The sequence below is a fragment of the Panicum virgatum genome, chromosome 8K (assembly GCF_016808335.1).
Source record: "Panicum virgatum strain AP13 chromosome 8K, P.virgatum_v5, whole genome shotgun sequence".
Lineage (NCBI taxonomy): Eukaryota > Viridiplantae > Streptophyta > Magnoliopsida > Poales > Poaceae > Panicum > Panicum virgatum.
Window position 1 is genome coordinate 48,218,002 of NC_053143.1, and position 21,344 is coordinate 48,239,345.

Here is a 21,344-nt window from a genome sequence, read left to right on the forward strand (position 1 = left end):
CGAATCGGCTCCTGCGTGAGCATTTGGGCCATGTGGGCCATGTATCCTTAGATATACTCCCTCCTTCCCCGTTTATAAGGCATACACGTATATCAAGATTCAAACCTTCTCATCTTTGACCAATAATTTGACTATTAAATTTTTATTTTTATAATGCAAATTTCATATGATTGGATTCATAATCAAATATAGTTTACAATGATTATAAGTTTATAATCAAAAGTGATATAATATATGATAAATAAATGGTCAAAGTGTTGTTTAGAAGACCGTGTCATGTTCCACCATGCCTTATAAATGGGGAAGGAGGGAGTAGTTCAGATTGAGTTAGATATAGAGTCCGATATGGACACGTTAGTTTAGATTGTTTCCCAAGTCTCCGGATTATAAATATGTACCCTATGACATTTGTAAAAGAAGAACGTCATCACGTTTCGCAAACAACAACTCTCGGCGCACCGCCACCCCTAATCCTAGGGTTTCATCCAAGTAAGCGCCATGCTGCCCTGATCGCTTCTTGCGATCAGGGCAGTGTTGTTCTTGCTTTTACCTTGGTATTACTCGTACTGAAGCATTTTTGATGGCGAGTAGTACTAGTTATCCTGATTTTCATAGCATGAATTTAGTAGATTCATTGTGCTTTTGTTGCTTATCATCTACAAATATCATGTCATCTCTGCGCGATCATGCTTTAATTTTATACTAATTCCCGTTGCATGGAATTAGTCGCGTAGAGATGACACCCTGCTTCCTTTTCATCTAGTAGATCTAATCTGTTATGGTTTGTTCTTACACTTAAGAATTGGTGTAATATCTGCTAGGTTAGGCCTTGCAAACGGGTTGGATGATCCGGCGACGTATTAGATGCTTTGCTTTGATCTTAATAGGAATTGATCCGGGAATCGGCTTTCGCTTGTTCTTAGGCCTCTATTCTGGTTAAGGTTTAGTTATTTATTATGCTCATTAGGCCCAATTACGTGTAGGATGGACCGATCTAGCAGTGAAGCCTTTACCGTCGTGGATTAGATTAGCTATATTTAATTGAAGCAGCTTTACAGTCATTTGCTTTATCCACCACCATCTGGATATATACAGATCTGATCTGACACCGGGACTCGATCGGCTCTTTAAAGCCGATGCAAGAGTCGTCCCGGGGAACTGACCATGCCTCGGACTTATGTTTACACGTGTGTTGTGTATGCAGGCAAATCGTTGCAAGCACGTTCGCACCTTCCTGATCAAGTATAGGTCAGGTGGCACGCCCTGCGTCTTAGAAAGCCGCGGCATGTGCTAGAATTGCAGGCCGTTGATGAGGGAGCAGTGCCTGCCAGTGTCTCGGCGATCTCCCGGCTCTTCGTGTTGCCTGTCGCTACTCGCCGGTGGGTTTTGACCGACAACACATTCTGGCACGCCCGGTGGGACCTTCATCAGCACCAACGCCCGCCGCAGAGATGACAGGACATCAGGACAAGCACCGATTCCGCCGGTCACCAAACCTGTCACGTATGAAGAGCTGACTCCAGAACACAAGCAGAAATATGATGAGGTCAAAGCTCAATTCGAAGCCGATCTCATCGGCTCTTTCGAGAGGACCCGCAACCACGGCATCAGGTGGAAGGGGTTCTCACCCGAAGGCGCTCTCGACAACGTTGACCTGTCCGTACCATCAGAGGAGTGCACCAGAGCCCTGCGCCAGGAGATGAACTACATGGTGGATCACATGCTTCATCGGCACTCAGAAAGCCTGGTGAATGAGCTCGAGCGTGTGGCACATCGCATCGTCCAGGAGGTGATCAAGAACCAGTACATCCCATCAGGACCAATCCTGGGGAGTCACAGGGGAGAGGCCTCACTCCAGTCTAGGCCGCCATTGCCATACTCGCTCACAACTCCAGGGCCGCAGAGTTCGCCGATCTACGTCATCTACAAGATCGGCGGTGATCCCAGGGAGGGCCAGTTCCTTAGCGAGCCTCCTAAGGAGATCCCACACGGCTACACGTGCACGTACATACCTGATAACATCAACCCGACGCGCGCGGGACAGCTGGCGAACACGGGAGCTTCAGGGACAGATGTGGAGAAGCAGGCATGGCTAACGAAGTACGCTACCGGGCCGAGTGCTGAGCCCTCGGCCCCAGGAGTTCTGAGTGTGGAGCAGGTTAGTGCAATATTAAGGGACCAGTTCGGCATCCTGCCCAAGAGAAAGGCGATCGGCTATTCTAAGCCATATCCAAGTGATTACGACCTGATCCCGTTGCCACCCATGTATCGGCTCCCGGAGTTCACCAAGTTCAACGGGTCAGAAGGGGCCAGCTCTATCGAGCATGTGAGCCGATACCTAACGCAACTCGGGATGATCTCAGTGTCGGATCCTCTAAGGGTCCGTTTCTTCTCCCAGTCTCTCACGGGTTCAGCCTTTGGGTGGTATACGTCACTGCCCCCAGATTCGATCCGGACTTGGAGGCAGCTGGAAGATCAGTTCCACACCTAGTATCATTCAGAGGCTGCCGAAGCCGGGATTGCCGACCTCACCCAAGTCAAGCAGAAGCGGGGGGAAAGTGTGTCAGAGTACGTGCAGCGCTTCAGAGAAGTTAAGAATCGATGCTACTCATCGCGCATCACAGAGAAGGAGGCAGTCGATTTGGCAGTTTTGGGGCTCACTAAGCCGATCAAGGATCTGGCTTTTCAGTTGGAATTCACTTCTCTGGCGCATATGGTGCAGAAGCTCACAGCATATGAACACTATCACCCGGATTTATACCAGGAAAAATACAAGCGCCATGTAAACATGGCCCAAGCAGATGATTCCGATGATTCTGGCGGGGAACAAGAAGTGGCTGTGGCAGAATGGACCCGGGGGGCAAACCCCGTCCCGTGCAAGTGGGTCAAACAGAAGGGGCTTGTGAAGGGCTTTGACTTTGACGTGGCCAAGGCAGAGCAGATATTCGACTTACTGCTCAAGGAAAAGCAGTTGAAGGTCCCAGAGAATCACAAGCTGCCAACGACGCAAGAGCTGCAGGGGAGACTGTACTGCCAGTGGCACCACTCGTTCACCCATGCCACGAATGATTACAAGGAGCTGCGTCGGCAAATCCAATCGGCTATCGAGTAAGGCCGATTAATTCTGGCCCAACACACGATGAAGGTGGATAGTCAACCATTCCCACAAGCTAATGTGGTGGAGCTGTCGGATTTTGGACCTGAGGGCTAGAATTTCGCATTCCAGATTAACATGGTGGGACCCATGCGCCGCTGTGACGAGCAGAGGAAAGAGGCCGCTTCTAGCAAACGGCCCCAGGATGAAGACCAGCCAGAGCAGCAGCATGTTACTGAAGAATAAGTGCGTCACATCTGCAATCAACTCCCAGCTTCCAATCAGCTTTTGGAAAAGTACCAGTATCAGTACAAGTTGCGCCGCCGATATGAATCGGAAGAGGAGGAGTATGAGCACCGCACAGGGAGGACGTTGGGGAGGCACCAGGCTATACGCGACCACTGGCATTGCCCCTTCTTCTGGTATTGTTGGAATTATGGCATGAGCTGATTGCCTACTATCGATGATTGCTTGGAGTGCAGGCCTCGGGGACGCCGGCCAGCTGAGACGTCGGTGTTCCAGTGCTTGGGGCCCAAAGCACGTCACGAAGACCACATTGAGCGACCATCCAGGGATGATCTTGAGCTAGAAGGGGAAGATAAGTATCATCGTCCATGATGGTGTCCTGACGGGCTCAGCCACTCACAAAAGTGCAGAGTGCAGCGCCTACGCAATCTAGAAGAGGCAGAAGCAAGGTACCACGACGTGCTGAGGAAAGCATGTCCGGATCTCGCGGAACAAGTCAGGCGCCCGCGAAGAGTGGAAAGGCGCCCTCTAAGGAAGGAGTGGTGCCCCAAGCAGCCAAGAGCCGATGGAAAGCCATCGGCTAATGTGAATATGGTGTTCATGCTCCTGTCGGAGTTTCGGGCGCCTCAACCGGAGGAATTGGCCGTCGCGCAGCTGGATCTCGGCCCACAGCCGATCATCTTCGAGAAGCCCAAGGAGAAAAGCTACAAGCACCTGAAGGGATTATATCTCAAGGGCCTCATTGATGGCAAGCCTGTGAACAGGTTGTTGGTCGACACTGGCGCCGCAGTCAATCTAATGCCGTACTCAGTATTGCGCCGATTGGGTCGTTCTACTACTGATCTTTTCAAGACCAACGTGATGCTCAATGATTTCAATGGCCAGCCATCGGAGGCACAGGGCATCGTCAATGTGGAGTTGACAGTTGGCCGCAAGACCGTCCCAACCTCGTTCTTCATCGTCAACAGTAAGAGTACGTACATAGTACTGCTTGAGAGGGATTGGATTCACACCAATTGTTGTGTTCCTTCCACGATGCACCAGTGTTTGGTCCAATGGGATGGCGATGAAGTGGAGGTGGTCCGTGCAGATGACTCCAGCGAGATTTCGCTCGCAGACATGAACGCCTGGGACGCGGAAGGGCAAGAGCCGATCTCAGGGATCGCGCTGGAAGACTGTGATCGGATCGAAGCGACAAAAAATGGATTGAGGCTAGTCTTATCCACTGGCCTCACAGAATAAATACATCCTAGCACGCTACGGAGCCTAGCAGGTTTAGAGAGGCCGGTCCCGGCGACCGGCCCCAAAAAATTCACAATTCTTGTTCAGAGTCGAAACTGTTATATTGTGGACAGACTTTAGCCTGCTCTGGCAGTTGGTTGTTTAATGAGCATTCAGTTTCGAGGGGTAATATAGAAACGGCCGGCCCGTGCGATTGGCCGAAAATTTTCTTTTGTCATCTCCCCGTGTTTGTTGTTGACGTGGCAGATGATGACGAGTCGCCTGTGTCCATAGTCGATCTTACAGGCGACGGCAAGTTAGGGTACGGGTTTACATCAGTTAACGATTTGGAGGAAGTTGATATTGGTCCCGGGGATAAGCCGCGACCATAATTTATCAGCAAGAAGCTAGACCCGAGCCTGCGAGAGCCGATGATAGCACTGTTGAAGGAATACCGGGATTGTTTCGCGTGGGATTATACTGAAATGTCTGGTCTCGATAGAAGCATCGTCGAACATCGGCTCCCGCTTAAGAAAGGATTTCGACCGTTTCAATAACAAGCAAGGCAGATGAAGGCTGAAGTCCTGGAAGAGGTCAAGAAAGAGGTGCAAAAGATGTTGGACGCAGGGTTCATCAGGCCATGTAGGTATGCAGAATTGATATCCAGTGTGGTCCCTATACAGAAGAAGGATGGCCGATGGAGAGTCTGCGTGGATTTCAGAGACCTCAACAGAGCGACGCCAAAGGACGAATATCCGATGCCCGTGGCAGAAACATTGATCAACGCTCCTGCCGGTCACAAAATGCTGAGCTTCGTGGATGGTAACGCCGGCTACAACCAGATCTTCATGGCCCTAGAGGATATAGTCTAGACCGCGTTCAGAGTACCAGGCGCGGACGGCTTGTTCGAGTACTTGGTTATGACCTTTGGATTGAAAAATGCTGGTGCAACGTATCAACGCGCAATGAATGACATTTTTCATGATCTCATCGGCAAGTTGGTAGAAATCTACATTGATGATGTCGTAGTCAAGTCCACATCGGCTGGGGGGCAACTGGAAGATTTGCGTAAGGTTTTGGAGCGGACTCGGAAGTTTGGGCTCAAAATGAATCCGAAGAAATGTTCCTTTGGCATATCGACCGGTCAGTTCTTAAGATTCCTGGTACATGAGCGAGGAATCGAGATCGGCTTGAAGAGTCAAGAAGCAGTAAAAACAATGAAGCCGCCTACTACGAAGAAGGAGTTACAAAAACTCATCGGCAAAATTAACTTTGTCAGACGATTTATTTCCAATCTGTCTGGGCGTATCGAGCCGTTCGTGGGTCTGGTGAAGATCAAGTCCGAGGATGAGTTTCACTGGGGGGCAGAACAGCAGCGGGCTTTTGATGAAATCAAAGAATATTTGTCGAAGCCTCCAGTATTGGTTCCGCCTCGACAGGACAGGCCTTTCTACGTGTACTTGTCTGTGGGTGACACTTCCCTCGCATCGGTTCTGATTCAGAAACATGATGACCAGGAGAGGGTTGTCTTCTAACTCAGCAGGCGCATGTTGGACGCCGAGACCAGGTATCCTGAGATCGAAAAGCTTTGCCTTTGTTTATTCTTTACATGTACAAAGCTTCGACATATTTTGCTCTCGGCAGAAACGATCGTCGTATGTAAATCGGATGTCATCAAGCATATGCTGTCGGCTCCTATTCTGAAAGGCCGGCTAGGAAAATGGATGTTTGCATTATCAGAATTCGATATCCGATATCAACCTGCAAAGGCAATCAAGGGGCAGGCACTGGCGGATCTCATTGCAGACAGGGTCAACACTGACGTGTCTGCACTTTTTGTACGTGCCTGGGCCTTGTTTTTCGATGGATCGGCTTGTGATGATGGGTGCGGTGTAGGAATTCTTTTGGTATCGCCTCGTGGGGCGACATATTCTTTTTCTATCAGGATGGCTACTCCATGCACTAATAATTTAGTAGAGTATGAGGCCGTTCGCAAGGGAATGGAATTACTCCTGGAAGCTAGTGCAGAAGCAGTGGATATATTTGGGGATTCAAAACTGGTGATTTCTCAGCTCACGGAATAATATAAATGTGAGAGCGAGGCTCTTTTTCCGATATGGATGCAGTGCCGTGAGTTGATGTCACAATTCAGGTACATTAATTTCCATTGGATACGAAGGACTTTGAATAGTGAAGCCAATGACTTGTCACAGATGGCTTCCGGATACAAGGAAACAGCCGATGGAATCGATGCAGAGGTTCAGTTTCTAGAACCTGGAGACTGGAGAGCTGATATCTTCAATTATTTGAAGGATTTGGCTTGGGGGGCACCCAGAAGGATAAGACTCAAAGCTATGAAGTATGTTCTAATAGGGGACGACATGTTCTACAGGACTCTGGAAGGACTGCTACTTAAATGTTTGGGGCCTTCAGAGTCGAATCGGCTCTTGCATGAGGTTCATGAAGGAGCCTGCGGTACTCATCAATCGGCTCATAAGATGAAAAGGTTGATTAGACGATCGGGATATTACTGGCCTACCATGCTTGAGGATTGCTTTAAATATTACAAGGGATGTCAGGCATGTCAGAGATTCGGCAAGATTCAGATGGTGTCGACATCAGTGATGAATCCTATTATTAAGCCATGGCTGTTCAGGGGTTGGGCCATGGATATGATTGGCCACCATCTAGCAAAGGTCACCAATGGGTGTTAGCTGTCACGGATTATTTCACAAAATGGGTGGAGGCGGTACCCATGAGGTCGGTGGCATCGAAAGATGTGATCAGTTTCGTTAAAGAGCACATCATTCATAGGTTTGGGATTCATCAGACCATTACGACCGATGGACGATCGGTCTTTATATCAGAGGAATTTAGAAAGTTTGCCGATGACACGGGGTTCAAGCTGATCAGATCATCCCCATATTATGCCCAGGCTAATGGACAGGCTGAAGCATCCAACTAGAGCCTTATCAAGTTGATCAAAAGGAAGATTGATGAATATCCTAGGCGCTGGCATGAGGTGTTGTCAGAGGCTTTGTGGGCATATCGTATTTCGTGTCACGGATCCATCAAGACGTCACCATAGCATCTAGTCTACGGTCAAGACATTGTGTTGCCATGGGAGATCACGACCGGATCAAGGCATGTTGAGTTCCAGAATGATCTATCGGCTGAAGAGTATGTAGCCTTCATGAGCGATAATGTGGAGGATCTTACAGAGCTAAGACTTTGGTCACTTGAGAAGATCAAGGAAAATAAGGCTAAAGTTGCTCGTGCATACAACAAAAAGGTCAAGCTGAAAGAATTCCAGGTTGGAGACCTAGTTTGGGAGGCAGTGCTACCATTGGGAACTAAAAACAGGAAGTATGGTAAGTGGTCTCCTACTTGGCATGGACCGTACAAGGTTGACCAGGTCCTGGAAATGCGTACATGCTTGAAGAATTAGATGGTGTCAAGTTTCCTGTAGCCCTCAATGGCCAACACGTCAAGAAGTATTTTCCGAGCATGTGGGAAGGCGACTAACAAGAGTCGATGAGATCCATCTGGCTGCATTATAATAGGCCAACACGTTGAGTTGGCCAGTAAAAAAATGAAATGAGATAGGCCAACACGTTGAGTTGGCCAGTAAAAAAAATGAGAAAGGCCAACACGTTGAGTTGGCCAGTAAAAAAAACGAGGCAAAAGAGAGAGAGAGAGAGAGAGAGAGAGAGAGAGGCCAACACGTTGAGTTGGCCAGCAAGTAAAATTATATGAGAAGCGAGGCAGCCGATGTGTAACCATCGACTTAAGATGTTTTTAATACATACGAGTTTCGGTTTAACAGGCAATATTAAAGGTTTTTTGAATTATTCTACTAGTTCAGGAATCCTTCTATGGCATGGATGGCTTCTGTGCGTATGGCGTCGGCTCTTGCTATGACTGCTTCGTCGTCTTTGTCATCACCTATTACTATCTGCTGACTCAAGGTGTTGATTTCTGCAAACTCTGCCCGTATTTGCTCGATTATTTCTTGGGCTTCTTGCTTGGAGTTTGCAATCGAGGCTTTCTCCTCTTGGATCAGTCTCTGTGTAGTGCGTACTTTTTCTTCGAGTTCTGCCAGTTCTTTCTCCAGGAGGTTGAGTCGCCTTGTACTCGCTGAGGTATCGGTTTTGGCATCCAGAGTTGCCTTCTTCTGGTTTAGCACCTTGCACCTTTCAGCGATGTCGGCTTTCAGAGGAATTTGAGAATGCCTTAGTTATATCCTCTGTTGCGCTGCTTTCACCTCTGCCCGAAAGAAGGGAAGATGGACGGCTGGCCAGAGCTTGATCCGAAGTGATTCAGGGAGTTGGGATTCTATCTGCTTGAGGACTTTCTATACTTCACTGGAGTCATCGACCAGGGTACCGATTGGAGCAGATAGCAGATTTTTGATGTGTTGAAGCTGATCTGCGAGGTCAATCGGCTGCTGTGGTGGTGGTACCTTCGCTTCAGGGGCAATCAGACCCATTGATGCCGGGTCAAAGGAGAGCAAATCTGAAATATTGAAGTCATGTGGAGGTATCAGAGTTAGTTTTGGGAGCAAGGTATATCAGCAGAGTTGTTGGCTGGTTTAGAATCGGCTCATGCGGTGTTATCTATTGTGAGGAAGAAGCAATGATCGGTTCGAGTGTGATCGGCTCAGTTGGGGCGGTGATAGTAGCATCGGCTATGATAGTTTGTTCGTCACGCGTCTCTATCGGAGCATCGGGAGTTCCGGGTTGGGCTTCCATCGTCACATCATCTGTTGCAGTTTCTTCGCTGCGAATTTCTGCTTGGACGATGGTTGGTTCTTGCTGTTCAGGGATTTCAGTTGCTCCAGTATTGACTTCATGAACGGCGGATCTCTGTTGTGATGGGCTTCCAGTGTTAAGGATGTCTTCAGCTGCGTCCTGGAAAAAGGATTACAATCAACCGGAGTACTTGTGCATAAGAGAGGAATTTTTCAGAAAAGTTTCGGAGAGATGATTACTTGGTTGGTGTTGGAGTCTAATGGACTTGGGGAAGGTTGTGCTGTCTTCTTAATGACCCGTCTTGTGAAGATCTTCCTTTTCTTAGTTGGGACTCAGGGGGGGGGCAGCACGTTCAGAGATTTGTCTCCGCTTAGAGGTCGACTGGGGTGAGTCTGGCTGAATAGTCATTATCACTTTCTTCATTGAAGGTGATCCCTTGCAAAAGAGAACATTAGGGGCGGATGGAAGAAAGTGGAATGACTCCCCGTTATTTGTCATGGGTTCTGGACCATCTTGTTGCTGCAAGCAAGGTGAACGAGGTTAGCCAAGAGAAATGGAAGAGGGCTTAGAAAGAATAAGAGCACGGGTTCAGTACCTCTTCTTCGGGGATTGCATATTCAGGATCAATTTGCTGCAGTAGAGGGCCTAAAGCTCTTTTGAATACATGAGTTTTCCACATTTCCCACCAAGTGTTAAAGCCGATTGACGAAGGAGTAAAGGATAGATCGGCTGGTATTGGAATGTGGAGATTGTCAAACATGCTATAGCATCTTGAACTGGTAAGACCGTCGGGTAGATCGGCTCTACTCTCCACCAAGTGGTGAATATGGAAGTGTGGAGGGACTTGTCCTAGGCCAAATTGCCGAGCTGCAATGACTGGTTGATACGTTTCATAACCTGGTTTGATGATTCTATTCGAAGTGCTTATGCCGACAGGAAGGAAGCCAGGTCGGATCATTAGAGAATATAGATGCCGAGTGCTGTTGTCATCGGCAAAGCTATCCAGCCTGAAGATAGATGGATTTTCAAAGGCTTCAGATTCTGTGAATGGAAAGAAGAGGGGATTCTCTAGGCCTTTGTAGAAAACTCTAAACCATTTTGCTGCATCTGTTGAGTTCAGTTTACTACCAGGGAGGCCGAATAGGGCTTGGCCATAGCTGGTGCATCTAATTGGTTTGCCATTCTCATCAGGGAAGGAATTCTTGGCTAAGCTTTGAAAGTTTAGGATCTGGTGCTGGAAATAGAGTTGTGCCCATAACTGAATGAACCACCAAGGGCCTCCAGTTCTGAGTTTCCTTTGGCTGAGCAAGCTAGTTGTCATTAAGTGGAGACATCTGTATGTTTCTCCGAGGAAAAGCTTGCCTAAGCTGGTGCGGTTGCCATGGGCTAGATGGTAAGCCAAAGGAAGATAATTCTTGGTTGGGGCTAAGGAAGGACGACAGAAGATGAAATGTTCTAACGAAAGATTTAAAAAGGCTGTGTGTTCCTTTTTACTCACTGGACCTTTCGTTTTCATGTGCTGGTTCATGTAAGTGCTCCAGTTTGTGCAGTCTGTTTTAGATGAAAGTTTGAAAGGGACTTCTACCATTCTGTGAGCTGCAGGATCAGGGGATCCAATGTCAAGGCCAGTGATCATGGTAACATCCAGCAGAGTGGGGGTCATTTATCCATGACCAAAGAGGAAACAGTTCAGAGCATCGGACCAGAAATAGCTGATGGTCTTTAGAAGATTTTCATCTTTATCCAGGGGAGATAATGATAGACTGAGTGCATCAGCTATGTTCAGTTCTTGCCACAAGGGCATATAGGTTTTTGCTACTCTGCTATACCATTTAATCCAGCTTTCAGGTGGATTAGGCCAGGCTCTTAAGCAGTCGGCCCAGGTATTTAAATTGATGTTTTGACTCACGAAAGGGATTCTATTCGCTTCACAGGAAATTAAATCTGTGGGATTTTCATAAGTTCGAGGGCCAAGACAAAAGGATTTGGGATTGGAAGGATGCGGCAGAAGGATGTCTGACACCTAGAGTTCAGAAATTTACATATGGTGTTATATTTCATAGTTTAATTTGTGGGAGGCTTAATGAGCTGAAGAAAGTTAAAAGGACAGGCTGAATATTACCTTTAGGCCACAGATTGCCGCATCATCAATTGAAGAATTCGTTGTTTGAGCTGCAGAGTCTGCCATGGTTCAGATCTGCTGACTTAGGGTTTGGTTGCTTTGCGGGCTCTGGTTCGAATTCTGGATGCTTTGCTAGTCTTTCCTCGAATTTATGGAGCGGGATTCTCGAATTACGCTCTGATTTGGAGTGTCTATTTTGAGTAGGATTCAGAGTGGAAGCGGTGTTCTGTTCTTATGCGGGTTGCTTCCAATTTTGAATTTCGTCGGCTCTTGGGTATTAGTAAAGCATGGTGCGATGCTATCGGCTTTTTTGGCAGGAATTCGAGCAAATGAGTTGAAAAATAAAGGACTTCATTTAAAACTTGGGTTTTTACAAGCAAAGAGCTGATTTGACAAAGGATAAATCCTTCGGCTTTACAATGCTATTCCTACAGTACTACCTACATCTACCGCTCGTAGGTACCTAGTACCTACGGCGCTTGGGGCTTCGCGCCGGTGCGTCTCCGCCATCTCCGGCGTCGCTGTCGTCGTCGTCGGGGGCAATATGCATGAGCTAAAGCTCGGTGATATATACACAAACGAATTCCGAAGTGATCAACTGAAATCATGTATCTCATCTTTTCTTTAAAGAGTTTATATTATTCGTGTTCTATAGCAGCAACAAAAATATTTAGATCGATTCCTACTATCCATTGGACCAATGAGACCATAGCCTTTTGGTAAATTGGATTACTTATGGTCCTTTTTTTTGAGAACATTCATATTACGTGTTTCATTAAGAAGAAGTTAGAAGGTTTACACGCCGAACATCACAACACGGCGAGGTGCCATGAGCGATGGGGTTGAACACTAACACAAGGCACCGCTAGGCGGTGGAACATACGCTGTTGTAACAAAGAGAGTAAATGTGCGACCGAAGAGCTTGCGGCGTTGAGCGAACACGTGCTCAAGGGGCCTGCGCCGACGCCGGCCTCCTACGAGCATCAGCGATGGGGAAGCGCTCCTGCATTACCGCGCGCTTGGACGACGACAATGGCTCTTGGAACGGGAAGAGCTCCCGCATTACTTATGGTCCTTAAAATTGGTCTTCAGGCCATGGGACCGGGTCCAAGACCTAAGTTCGAGTCCCAGTCAGGGTACCTTACCTCTCTTAGCACCCGCAATGGTATAAACTAGTTACTACGTCTAACCCAACTTCTTCAATACTGCTAACTTTTAGCATGTAACTTATAACATGGATAGCCTCATATGACACTTCCACATATTTTTAGAATGTATGTATAGGTCTAGCTCTTAGCTAGCTTTTCTCTCACTTTTATTAAAATATATAAAAAATACTTAGAGCTAGCTTAGCTTATGAGTGAGGCACGTGCCCTCGCAGCATCACCGCGAAAACAGCAGCAGCAGCAACAGCTACTTTAGCTGAAGCGAATGCGCCAACTGAAAGCCTGTCGGCCATTAGAGCAGAGAATATAGGATGGAATTCCCGTCGGGCCACTCGAAAGAAACTTTAGGAGAATAGGAATTTCGCATCTTTCTCACTCATTTGGGTCTTCTTTTATCGCTTGTTACTATATTGTTTGGGAACTTTATTCGCTTGGTACTGTTGTTTAGGAACTACTTTTATTAGCATCTATTCTCCTAGTCCAAGAAGCGAAAATAAGTGGCGTCAAGAACTCACAATACACCGGAGAAGTCTCTGAAGAAACGCAACTTGTTTGGCGGAGGCGCGGAGCAGAGGAGGGCGCGGAATATCACGTATTCAAGTACACCTTAAGGTAATTAACTCCCTTAATTACTTAATTCTATCAATATCACTACCAGTACGGCAGTACATAGAATTCAGAAGAAACTGATGGGTGCTTAGCAATCAGTCAGGCACGCCTTGTGTAAGGTGCGCCTTCTATAATTACTTAGTTCTCTTTCTCTTTGAAGCTGCTAGTCGCATGTCTGGAGCTATGGCTCTATAAAGTTGAGAAAAATAAAGAAGCACGAAAGGCGATTAGGCGACCAAGGGCCAGTAAGCTGTGTGCTTGCTTCCTTGGTCTTAACAATAGAATTTGAACAGAACATGCAAACGCTGTTAGTTCCCGCTGGGAATTGGAATTTGAACATTAAGATTGCCGGGTGTTCTTGAGGTAAGAAAGCATCTCAATCCCAGAGTCAGCTTTTCTCATACAGGAATGCTAAACATCACTCAGGTTGTTTTAGTCGCCCTCAACACATGATTTTTAGAGTGTCCGATTCGCGCGGGGACGGCGGTGGAGGCCGTCCGATTCGCGCCCAATGCTACCTTCTTCTTCCTCGCCCGCGCCCACCGTCGGCTTCCCCAGCTCCAGCGCGACGGCTAGGGTTCTAGCGAGCCTCTCCCCCCCCCCCTTTTCTTCTCCAACTCCGAAGGCTATAGAAGGGGCTAGCCGGGGGGAGGCAGGCGGGCCAGGCGGTGGGGATGGTGGCCGGATGGTTTTAGGGGCCCTGGCGGTGGTAGCAGCGGTCGGCCAAGTTGGGGCGGGGAGTCTCACAGGAGTTGGAGAAGATAGCAGTCGAGCTCACCGAAGCTGGGGAAGAAAGCGGCGGCGAGAAGAGGGTAGGGGGAAGGGAAGAGGGTGGCACCACGGGTGCGGTAGAGTCTGACCGGAGCTCTGCCGAGACCCTACCGTGCCCGCGGTGGGCGGCGGAGCGGTGGAAGGAGCAATGAGGAAGAAAATCGAGTGGTCCCCCCCCAAGAAACACACGATTATAATATAGACAAACTCTTTCTCATATCATATTAAAATATTAGGGCGCGTTTGGTTCCTTTGTTGCCGCATGCCTGCCTAGCTCGCGTTTTTTTTTTGCAGGATGTCCCAATGATTATAATTAGACAGACTCTTTCCAATATAATATTAGGATATCCCAACAAATTTTATAGTTACTAGCAGGCATCCATGAGCCGCCACCGCTAGCTGGATCTGTGCCATCACCGTCCGGTCGCATCCGCCCTTGATTCGCCGCCGGGGAGCGCGCCCACATTGGATCTGCACAGTCGTTTGGGGGCGGCGCGGGGGGGGGGGGGGGGGGTGGGCTCCCCGTGCCTGCGGCCGCTGGTGTGGGATACCCCGCGCACCACCGCTGTTAGTGTGGGTGTCGATGTCTAATGACCGGCAACTCGTCACGAGGTTACCCGGGACAATGTTCGATGGCCATTGGCATCTGCAGAACTCGATGGTGAATGCAGAGACAACAATATATACTAGTTCAGCCTGCCAAAATAGAATCCTACGTCCAGTTGGGGTGAATAGTACATTGCGCCCTGCGCTTGGGGTTCTGTTCTTCTCGTTGGTTGAGGTGCCGATCTAGAGAGCCCTGCCCTCCTTTATATAGTCCAGGAGGTAAGAGTCCTTGTCGGTCTACAATGCAGAAGTCCCTGTAGGATTATATGATAGCAATGTTACTAGAATTACATGTGGGGAATTCTAGTCAGACTAGATCTTCTTCCTTCCATGTAGGGAACCCCTGGTGTCCTGCACCAACAGTGGGCCACCCCGCGCGCCGCCGAGAGAGGGAGAGAGAGAGAGAGAGAGAGAGAGAGAGAGAGAGAGGTGGGCGTCGGAGGGAGAGAGAGGAGGGCGACTGAGGGAGAGAGAGGGGGGCGTTGGGTGAGAGTGTGCCGTCAGATTACAAAGAGAGAGAGATTGGATAAGTGAGAATGAAACCATAAGTTATATATATATATACACACACACACAGAATGATATATATGCCTGGGCTTGGCCGCATCAACAGAGGCGGTCCTCTTTGAAAATGGCCTCCATTTTCGAAGGTGGACCTCTTAAAATGCCTACCTTTGTAAATCGATCTTAGGAAGCGGTTATTTTGCGACCGCCTCAGTAAATCGATTTTACGAGACGGGTAGTCATGACCGCCTCTGTAAATAACTGTTGGCCTTCGCAGATGCATTTTGTGATACTATCAAATGTGACCGCCTCCATAAATGAAAACATCTGCCTCCGAAAATCCTCAGGCATTTTATGAGGCGGCTGGATTCTGTGACCGTCTTGATTAATGTTTGGGCAGTGTCTCATAAAATTATTTTTGTAGGAGTGGATTTCACGATCGAGGAAGTTGTGCCAAAAGTAGCTATTAGATTATTTTGCCTAGTATCACAGAGTTTCATAAGTACTATTTCTTTCTTTAATTGCTTATATATTTATACTGTTGCAGAATTGAATAATATGCATCAGGCGATGAACATGAGTAGAAATCGTAATTGTACTATCCTGTGGGACAACTTAAAAAAGGTAGAGGGTATATCTCATGGCATGGGAACGAAAACGCTCCGAGTGAGCGTGCTCATGTTGTTGGACGCCATCTTGATGGGCGTGGTGGTGGTTATAGGCGCCTACGCGCCGCGGTATCGCCGACATCCAGTGATCGGTGCAGTCTTTATGGGAGCCATCACTTTGTTCCTCCCCATCGTTTCCATCATCGTCACCAACATCGATAGCGTTCATGACCTCATCCAATCTTTACTCAGAGATGTTCGATGCAATGATAAGTCGCACCTCAACCTGGTCTTTGCATGGACAGGAGTTGTGGTAGCCATTGGTGTCAGCGCAAGTGCAGTAGTTGCTGGGGATGCAAGAGAAGGTAGAAACATCGCCCCACCTACAATACTGTTGGTTAAAGCAAGCTGGAGTGCATACCTCACATTCTCAACCCTGTACTACCCGAGGATTAGTCTTATTCAACTATTTGTTGTTATGTTTGCTAAACTGCTTTTGAAGTACGCCGCGTTTTACATGGCGCAGCGATCTTTTGCACTCGGACGCAGTCCTCGTCTGATTGCCGGCTACATGGCTCAGCTTACAGACACAGCACCACCTGCCCCGGCTCTTATATTTATGGGAGAGGATAAAGTGCAGGTGGAGGAGCAACCGCATGGTTACAACTTTAAACAGATGCCCGACGACAACCTGGTGACATTAGACCGAGTTTGGGGGTTAGATGACAGGGACAAAGATCTGTGCTATGCATTCGCATTGTTCAAGCTGCTACGATGTCGGTTCGCAAAGTACACAGTTTCTGAGGCCGGCTTCATCAAGACCAGTGAGTTTTTCAGGAACACATTACTTCAGGATGATGGTCATTATGGGAGAGTGTTTCGGATAATTACAGATGAGCTTTCATTCATCAATGATTATTATTATTCATCCCTGCCAATCTACTATTCCCATCCTCTGCTTCCTGCCTTTGGCGTCACGCTGTCATTGTGGAGCATCGGTTCCTGTTTATGGCTAATTGTGGACATGATGACACAAGGTTTATTCATTTATGGAGACAGTGGCCAGATAAACTGTTGGGTGAACTTATTGAACACGCAAGATTGTGGATATAACACAACTGTTTTTGGACCTTATGGAGTGCTGCTTAGAGTCGGGAGTTTGTACTACGACATAGTACCTTTATATCTAGCCATCGCAGTGCTTGTGTTTGCAGAGGCGAGAGAGATCGTTTCCTACGTCTGTTCCAACTGGTCTAAAGTAGCCCTCATTTGCCACCATGTCAATCAAGCTTGTTGGCAGCGATCCCGTGTTGTGCAGAAATGCATTTGCTCCCTGTTGAAGTATCACAAATGCGATAAGCTGGTGAACAATTGGGAGGACAAGATGAAACAGTGTTCAATTCTTGTGCTCCGCCCAAGGAAAACCCCTCTTCTTCTACACCGGCTCCTACGTTCAGTAGGCAGAGGGAAAAAGGTTGAGGTACAAAGTACTGTGAAGGACGCCATCTTCAAAGCACTTAAAAACCATGGAGCTGTCTCGGTATGTACGATAATCTTATTATATATTTGCTTTGCTGATTTTATTTCATGTCATATATTCCCTCCCTTCCAATTTATAAGTCGTTTTGACTTTTTTAATATATATCCACATTGCTACGTGTCTAGCTAGATATAACAATATATGTCTATATACGTAGTCGATGTACGTAGCAAAAAAAGTCAAAGTGACTTATAGTTAGGAATGTAGGTGTATTCTTTTTTGCCTTCCAAATTAAATGCATGAAATACAACTGTTTGCACTGTTTTATATATATTTGCAGTGCATTGGACCACCGCCATCTCCGGTTCCTCTCTCACAAGATGTTTGCAGTGGCAGACAACCAGGTTACACCATACTGGTCTGGCACATCGCCACAAGTGTGTTTGAGGTGTTCTATCAAAACAAAACAAGTGTGCTTGAGGTGATGAGCCAGCTCCCACAGCCGTCCGAGTCCGACCACAAGACTGTCGCCACTCACCTGTCGCGCTATTGTACCTACTTGGTGACCAGTCGCCCTGAGCTGCTCCCTGACGATGCTGAATGGTGCCGCAAGCTGTATGATCAGGTGAAGAAAGATGCCGACCGCCGTGTCCTAGCCAAGGTGCAGGGAGTAGACCTGTATGATGTGCTGCGTGCACACGACAACCATGAGGTCCTGAGGGATGGCGCGAGGCTCGGGAAGAAACTGGTGGACGACTCGTCGACCAAGGGAAAGGGATGGGAGAAGCTGGCCTGCTTCTGGGTGGAGATGATCCTGTACGTCGCCCCATCGGAGAACTTGGAAGCGCATGCGGAGGCCATTTCGCATGGCGGCGAGCTGATCACCCTCCTCTGGGCAATGCTCGCACACGCCGGGATCACCGGTAGGCTAGACGATGCTGGTGCCGCAGCAGCTGCTGAAGAAGAGGGGCTTGCTGAGTGAACATGTGCTATTTCTATCTGCTGAATAATTGTTGGGTGTGGTGACACCTAACGTACTAAATTTGGTTTTCTTCCCACACATATCTACCGCCATTGTAATAAGTGTGCCTGCTTCCCGCCACACCAAATTCCGGGGCTAGTTTCCTTTTGTTGTCCACATATACTGATGTATGTATATGTATGTACGTAGTACATGTGATACCCAGACTTCTAGTTATTTTGATATGGTTGTCTCTATGCCTGCCTGGTTATCTCTATATCTAGTATATTATTATATATTATCTTATAAAAGCAAATCTCGTAGCTATCACATCACACATCAGTGCCCACTGTATACGAGGATGGCGTGTTAGGGATGGGAACGGGTCGGGTCGACCCACCGGTTTGATCCGATGCATAACACTATTATTGAATTGGACATCACTGTCGGCCTTATCACTGCCGGATTTTAAGAAACCGATGGTGATAACTGTCAGTTTTTGGCTAAAACCAAAAGTAATAGGACCAACCGACACTACTATTCTGGGGTTCACTATCGGCTCATATCACTGTCGGCTTTAGCCAAGAACCTTCAGTGATATTGGGCCATCACTGCCGGTTTTAGCAAAGAACCGATACTGATACTATCACCGTCAGTGATATTCCTGGTGCTGCTCTGCCTCGCGCATGCGTGCGCGTGCTTGGCCGAGTGGCGAGCGGCGCCTAGCCCCACGGGAAGCCGCGTCGAGTGGATAGAGACGGGAGTGTGTTGCTGCTGCTCCACTCGACCAAGCCGCTGCTCTCTGGTGCTTCTTCCTGGCTTGCCGACCGTTGGAGTGCTGGCTGAAAGCCATCGCGTGCTCTAACCTAAGAGGGATGGGTAAATTAGTCACTATTAAAAAACCTTAACTTATGGCTCCAACTAGTTTGCACAAAACTTAAATTAAAACAAGCTATCTAAATGTGCAACTACGGTTCACCTTAGTGTGAAACCCTCATCCCAAAAGAGTTTTGCAACTTATAGCCAATCCTAATAAGATACAACACTAAGAAAGTAAAGGCACACAAGTTGCAATATGAAATGCTGAAGCTAAAGGAGAGGGATGAGAGAAAGCGAACTCTCGACACGAGGATATATCCCATGGTTCAGTTTGCCAAAAAGGCGCCCCTACGTCCACGTTGTTGAAGCACTCACGAAGAGTATCGCTTCCCGGCAATCAAGTCTCTTCTGTGAATACAATCACGGTCACCTTGATCCCGATCTTCACTAAGGGAGATTGCCCATGAAGAAGGGGTCTCCGTCCCCCGCACAATGTCGTCGACGCCGCTCCACACCAAATCGGAGGGTCGTTCACTAAGGGATGACTTGGAGGTGTTCTTGGGTGTGTGTGTGATGTCTTGGGACTCCAGCAAACTTCAAACAGCTGGGGGAGCTCATATATATAGGCCACCAAGTCTTGTAGCCGATGCTCCAACGGTCAGCAGAAATCAGCATACCATCGGATGAACCGATGCCTCTGTATGGGGCAGCGTCGGTTCATCCGGTCACTCTCAGACCTGAAGTAGTCATTGAGCTTCTGACGCACTGTCTGTAGCACAATCGGTTTAACCGATGACTAGGTGTCGGTTAAACCGGTCACTCACAGCACTCAACTAGCCGTTGGACCTCTTTCTCTCCTGCTGACGTCATTACACCGGTGCTATGCTCCGATGCACCGCCGGTTCAACCGGTGCTGAAGGAGTGGTGCCTGTGCGTTTGACATCGTCTCTGGAACATAGTACATTGAATGTACCGATGCCTCTCTTGACACCGTCGGTTCATCCGGTGCTTCACTTCTTTCTTTACTTGATCTCCAGAGGCGCACAGACTTGTGCCAAAGCCAAGGCGTCGGATCTTCCGACAACCATCGGATGCACTGATGCTATAGGCATCGGTTCTTCCGGTGCTACTGATTTCAGTAGAACTCGTCCAATTCAGCGTTTCTTTGAGTTTTTTCTTCGTGTTTTGCTTTGTATGGCCTTTTTACTTCATCCTGAGATCTAGAAATGTTCACTTAACAAAACCATTAGTCCCATTGATTGCGTTATCATACGATCACCAAAATCACTCGAAATGGCATAAATGGTGCCATGTTCGTTACAATCTCCCCCTTTTTGGTGATTGATGACAACACAATTAAAGCAAGCATAAAATTTGCAAGAATTGACAAATTCAACCACTTACACTTGCTTGGATGCTTACCGTCATCCAATGATGGTTTGGCCTCCCCCTAAAACCATGATCCCCCTTTGTTCCTCCCCCTATTTGCTACTCTTCTCTCATATGTTGACTTGATCCAGTCGGCATTTTCCCCGTTTAGAATATATTTTTCCTTCTTGGGAACATCTCTCCCTCTTTGTTGGGAACATGCCTTGCTTTGATCCACATTTCTCTCCCTTTGGAATCAAATCACCTAAAAGGTCTTGCAAAACAATATAGCTCAAGAGAAGATTAGTAGCCTAGGGAGTTAGTTTCATGACTTATGATCCTATTGTATGATATCAATGAAGATACCAATTGAAAATTTACTATGGTGGATCACAAAATCACGAAACTAGCATGACATGAGCTAAACTTTCCACAAGTGTGTAGACAACATGATAATGTGAAAATCAAGTGTACAACTAAAAGATTCAACAAGAAAGCTTAGATAATATCATGCTCGGAGGTAGCTCTAAAAAAAGATAAGAAATTGACAATTTTACCAATTGAATGAGTTTAGAATCTTGCATACCTCCGGGGGTTTCTTTGTTTACCTTGCATGTACCAATTGAAAGTGACATGCAATCAATTGAAAGTCTTTAAAGGAAGAGCACTTGGTACACCAAGGTTAAGCAATTATATGAGCACATAGCCTATGAGCTTAGATATGACCATTTAAGTTCAATAGAGTATGGCTCAATATGCATGAAAGCACAATTTATCTAATCACTCTTATAGAGTTGTTTGTTCACTTTGAGCGTTAATAACATTCTCTTAGAGTGTTAACTCCATCGTGAGACTACAAAAGATAAACTTTCAAATATGTTAGTTTCAAAATCACAACCTATAGGATGAACTCCCCCTAAATGTGTGCATTTAGTGTTTGAATCACCAAGCAAATATAGGTTGTGTTCATTGTGAGACTACATTGATTTTGACACAATTGGAAAGTTTATCCTATAGC

General features: G+C 47.3%; 1 protein-coding gene across 1 annotated transcript; it reads left to right on the forward strand.

The window, feature by feature from the left end:
• The first annotated feature begins 13,071 nt into the window (after nt 1-13,071).
• Nucleotides 13,072-18,394, forward strand: LOC120644975. The gene is made up of 4 exons (XM_039921713.1): nt 13,072-13,212; nt 15,515-15,549; nt 15,638-17,238; nt 17,519-18,394. The coding sequence occupies exons 3-4, from the start codon at nt 15,649-15,651 to the stop codon at nt 18,158-18,160; spliced, it is 2,232 nt and encodes a 743-aa protein (XP_039777647.1). The 5' UTR covers nt 13,072-13,212; nt 15,515-15,549; nt 15,638-15,648; the 3' UTR covers nt 18,161-18,394.
• The last annotated feature ends 2,950 nt before the right edge of the window (nt 18,395-21,344 follow it).

What these genes read in the sequence shown, in the direction of transcription:
- LOC120644975 (XM_039921713.1), top strand. Translation starts at nt 15,649, where the DNA reads ATGCATCAGGCGATGAACATGAGTAGAAATCGTAATTGTACTATCCTG. An exon ending in AAAACCATGGAGCTGTCTCG is followed by an intron (nt 17,239 to 17,518) that starts GTATGTACGATA and finishes ATATATTTGCAG; the next exon opens with TGCATTGGACCACCGCCATC.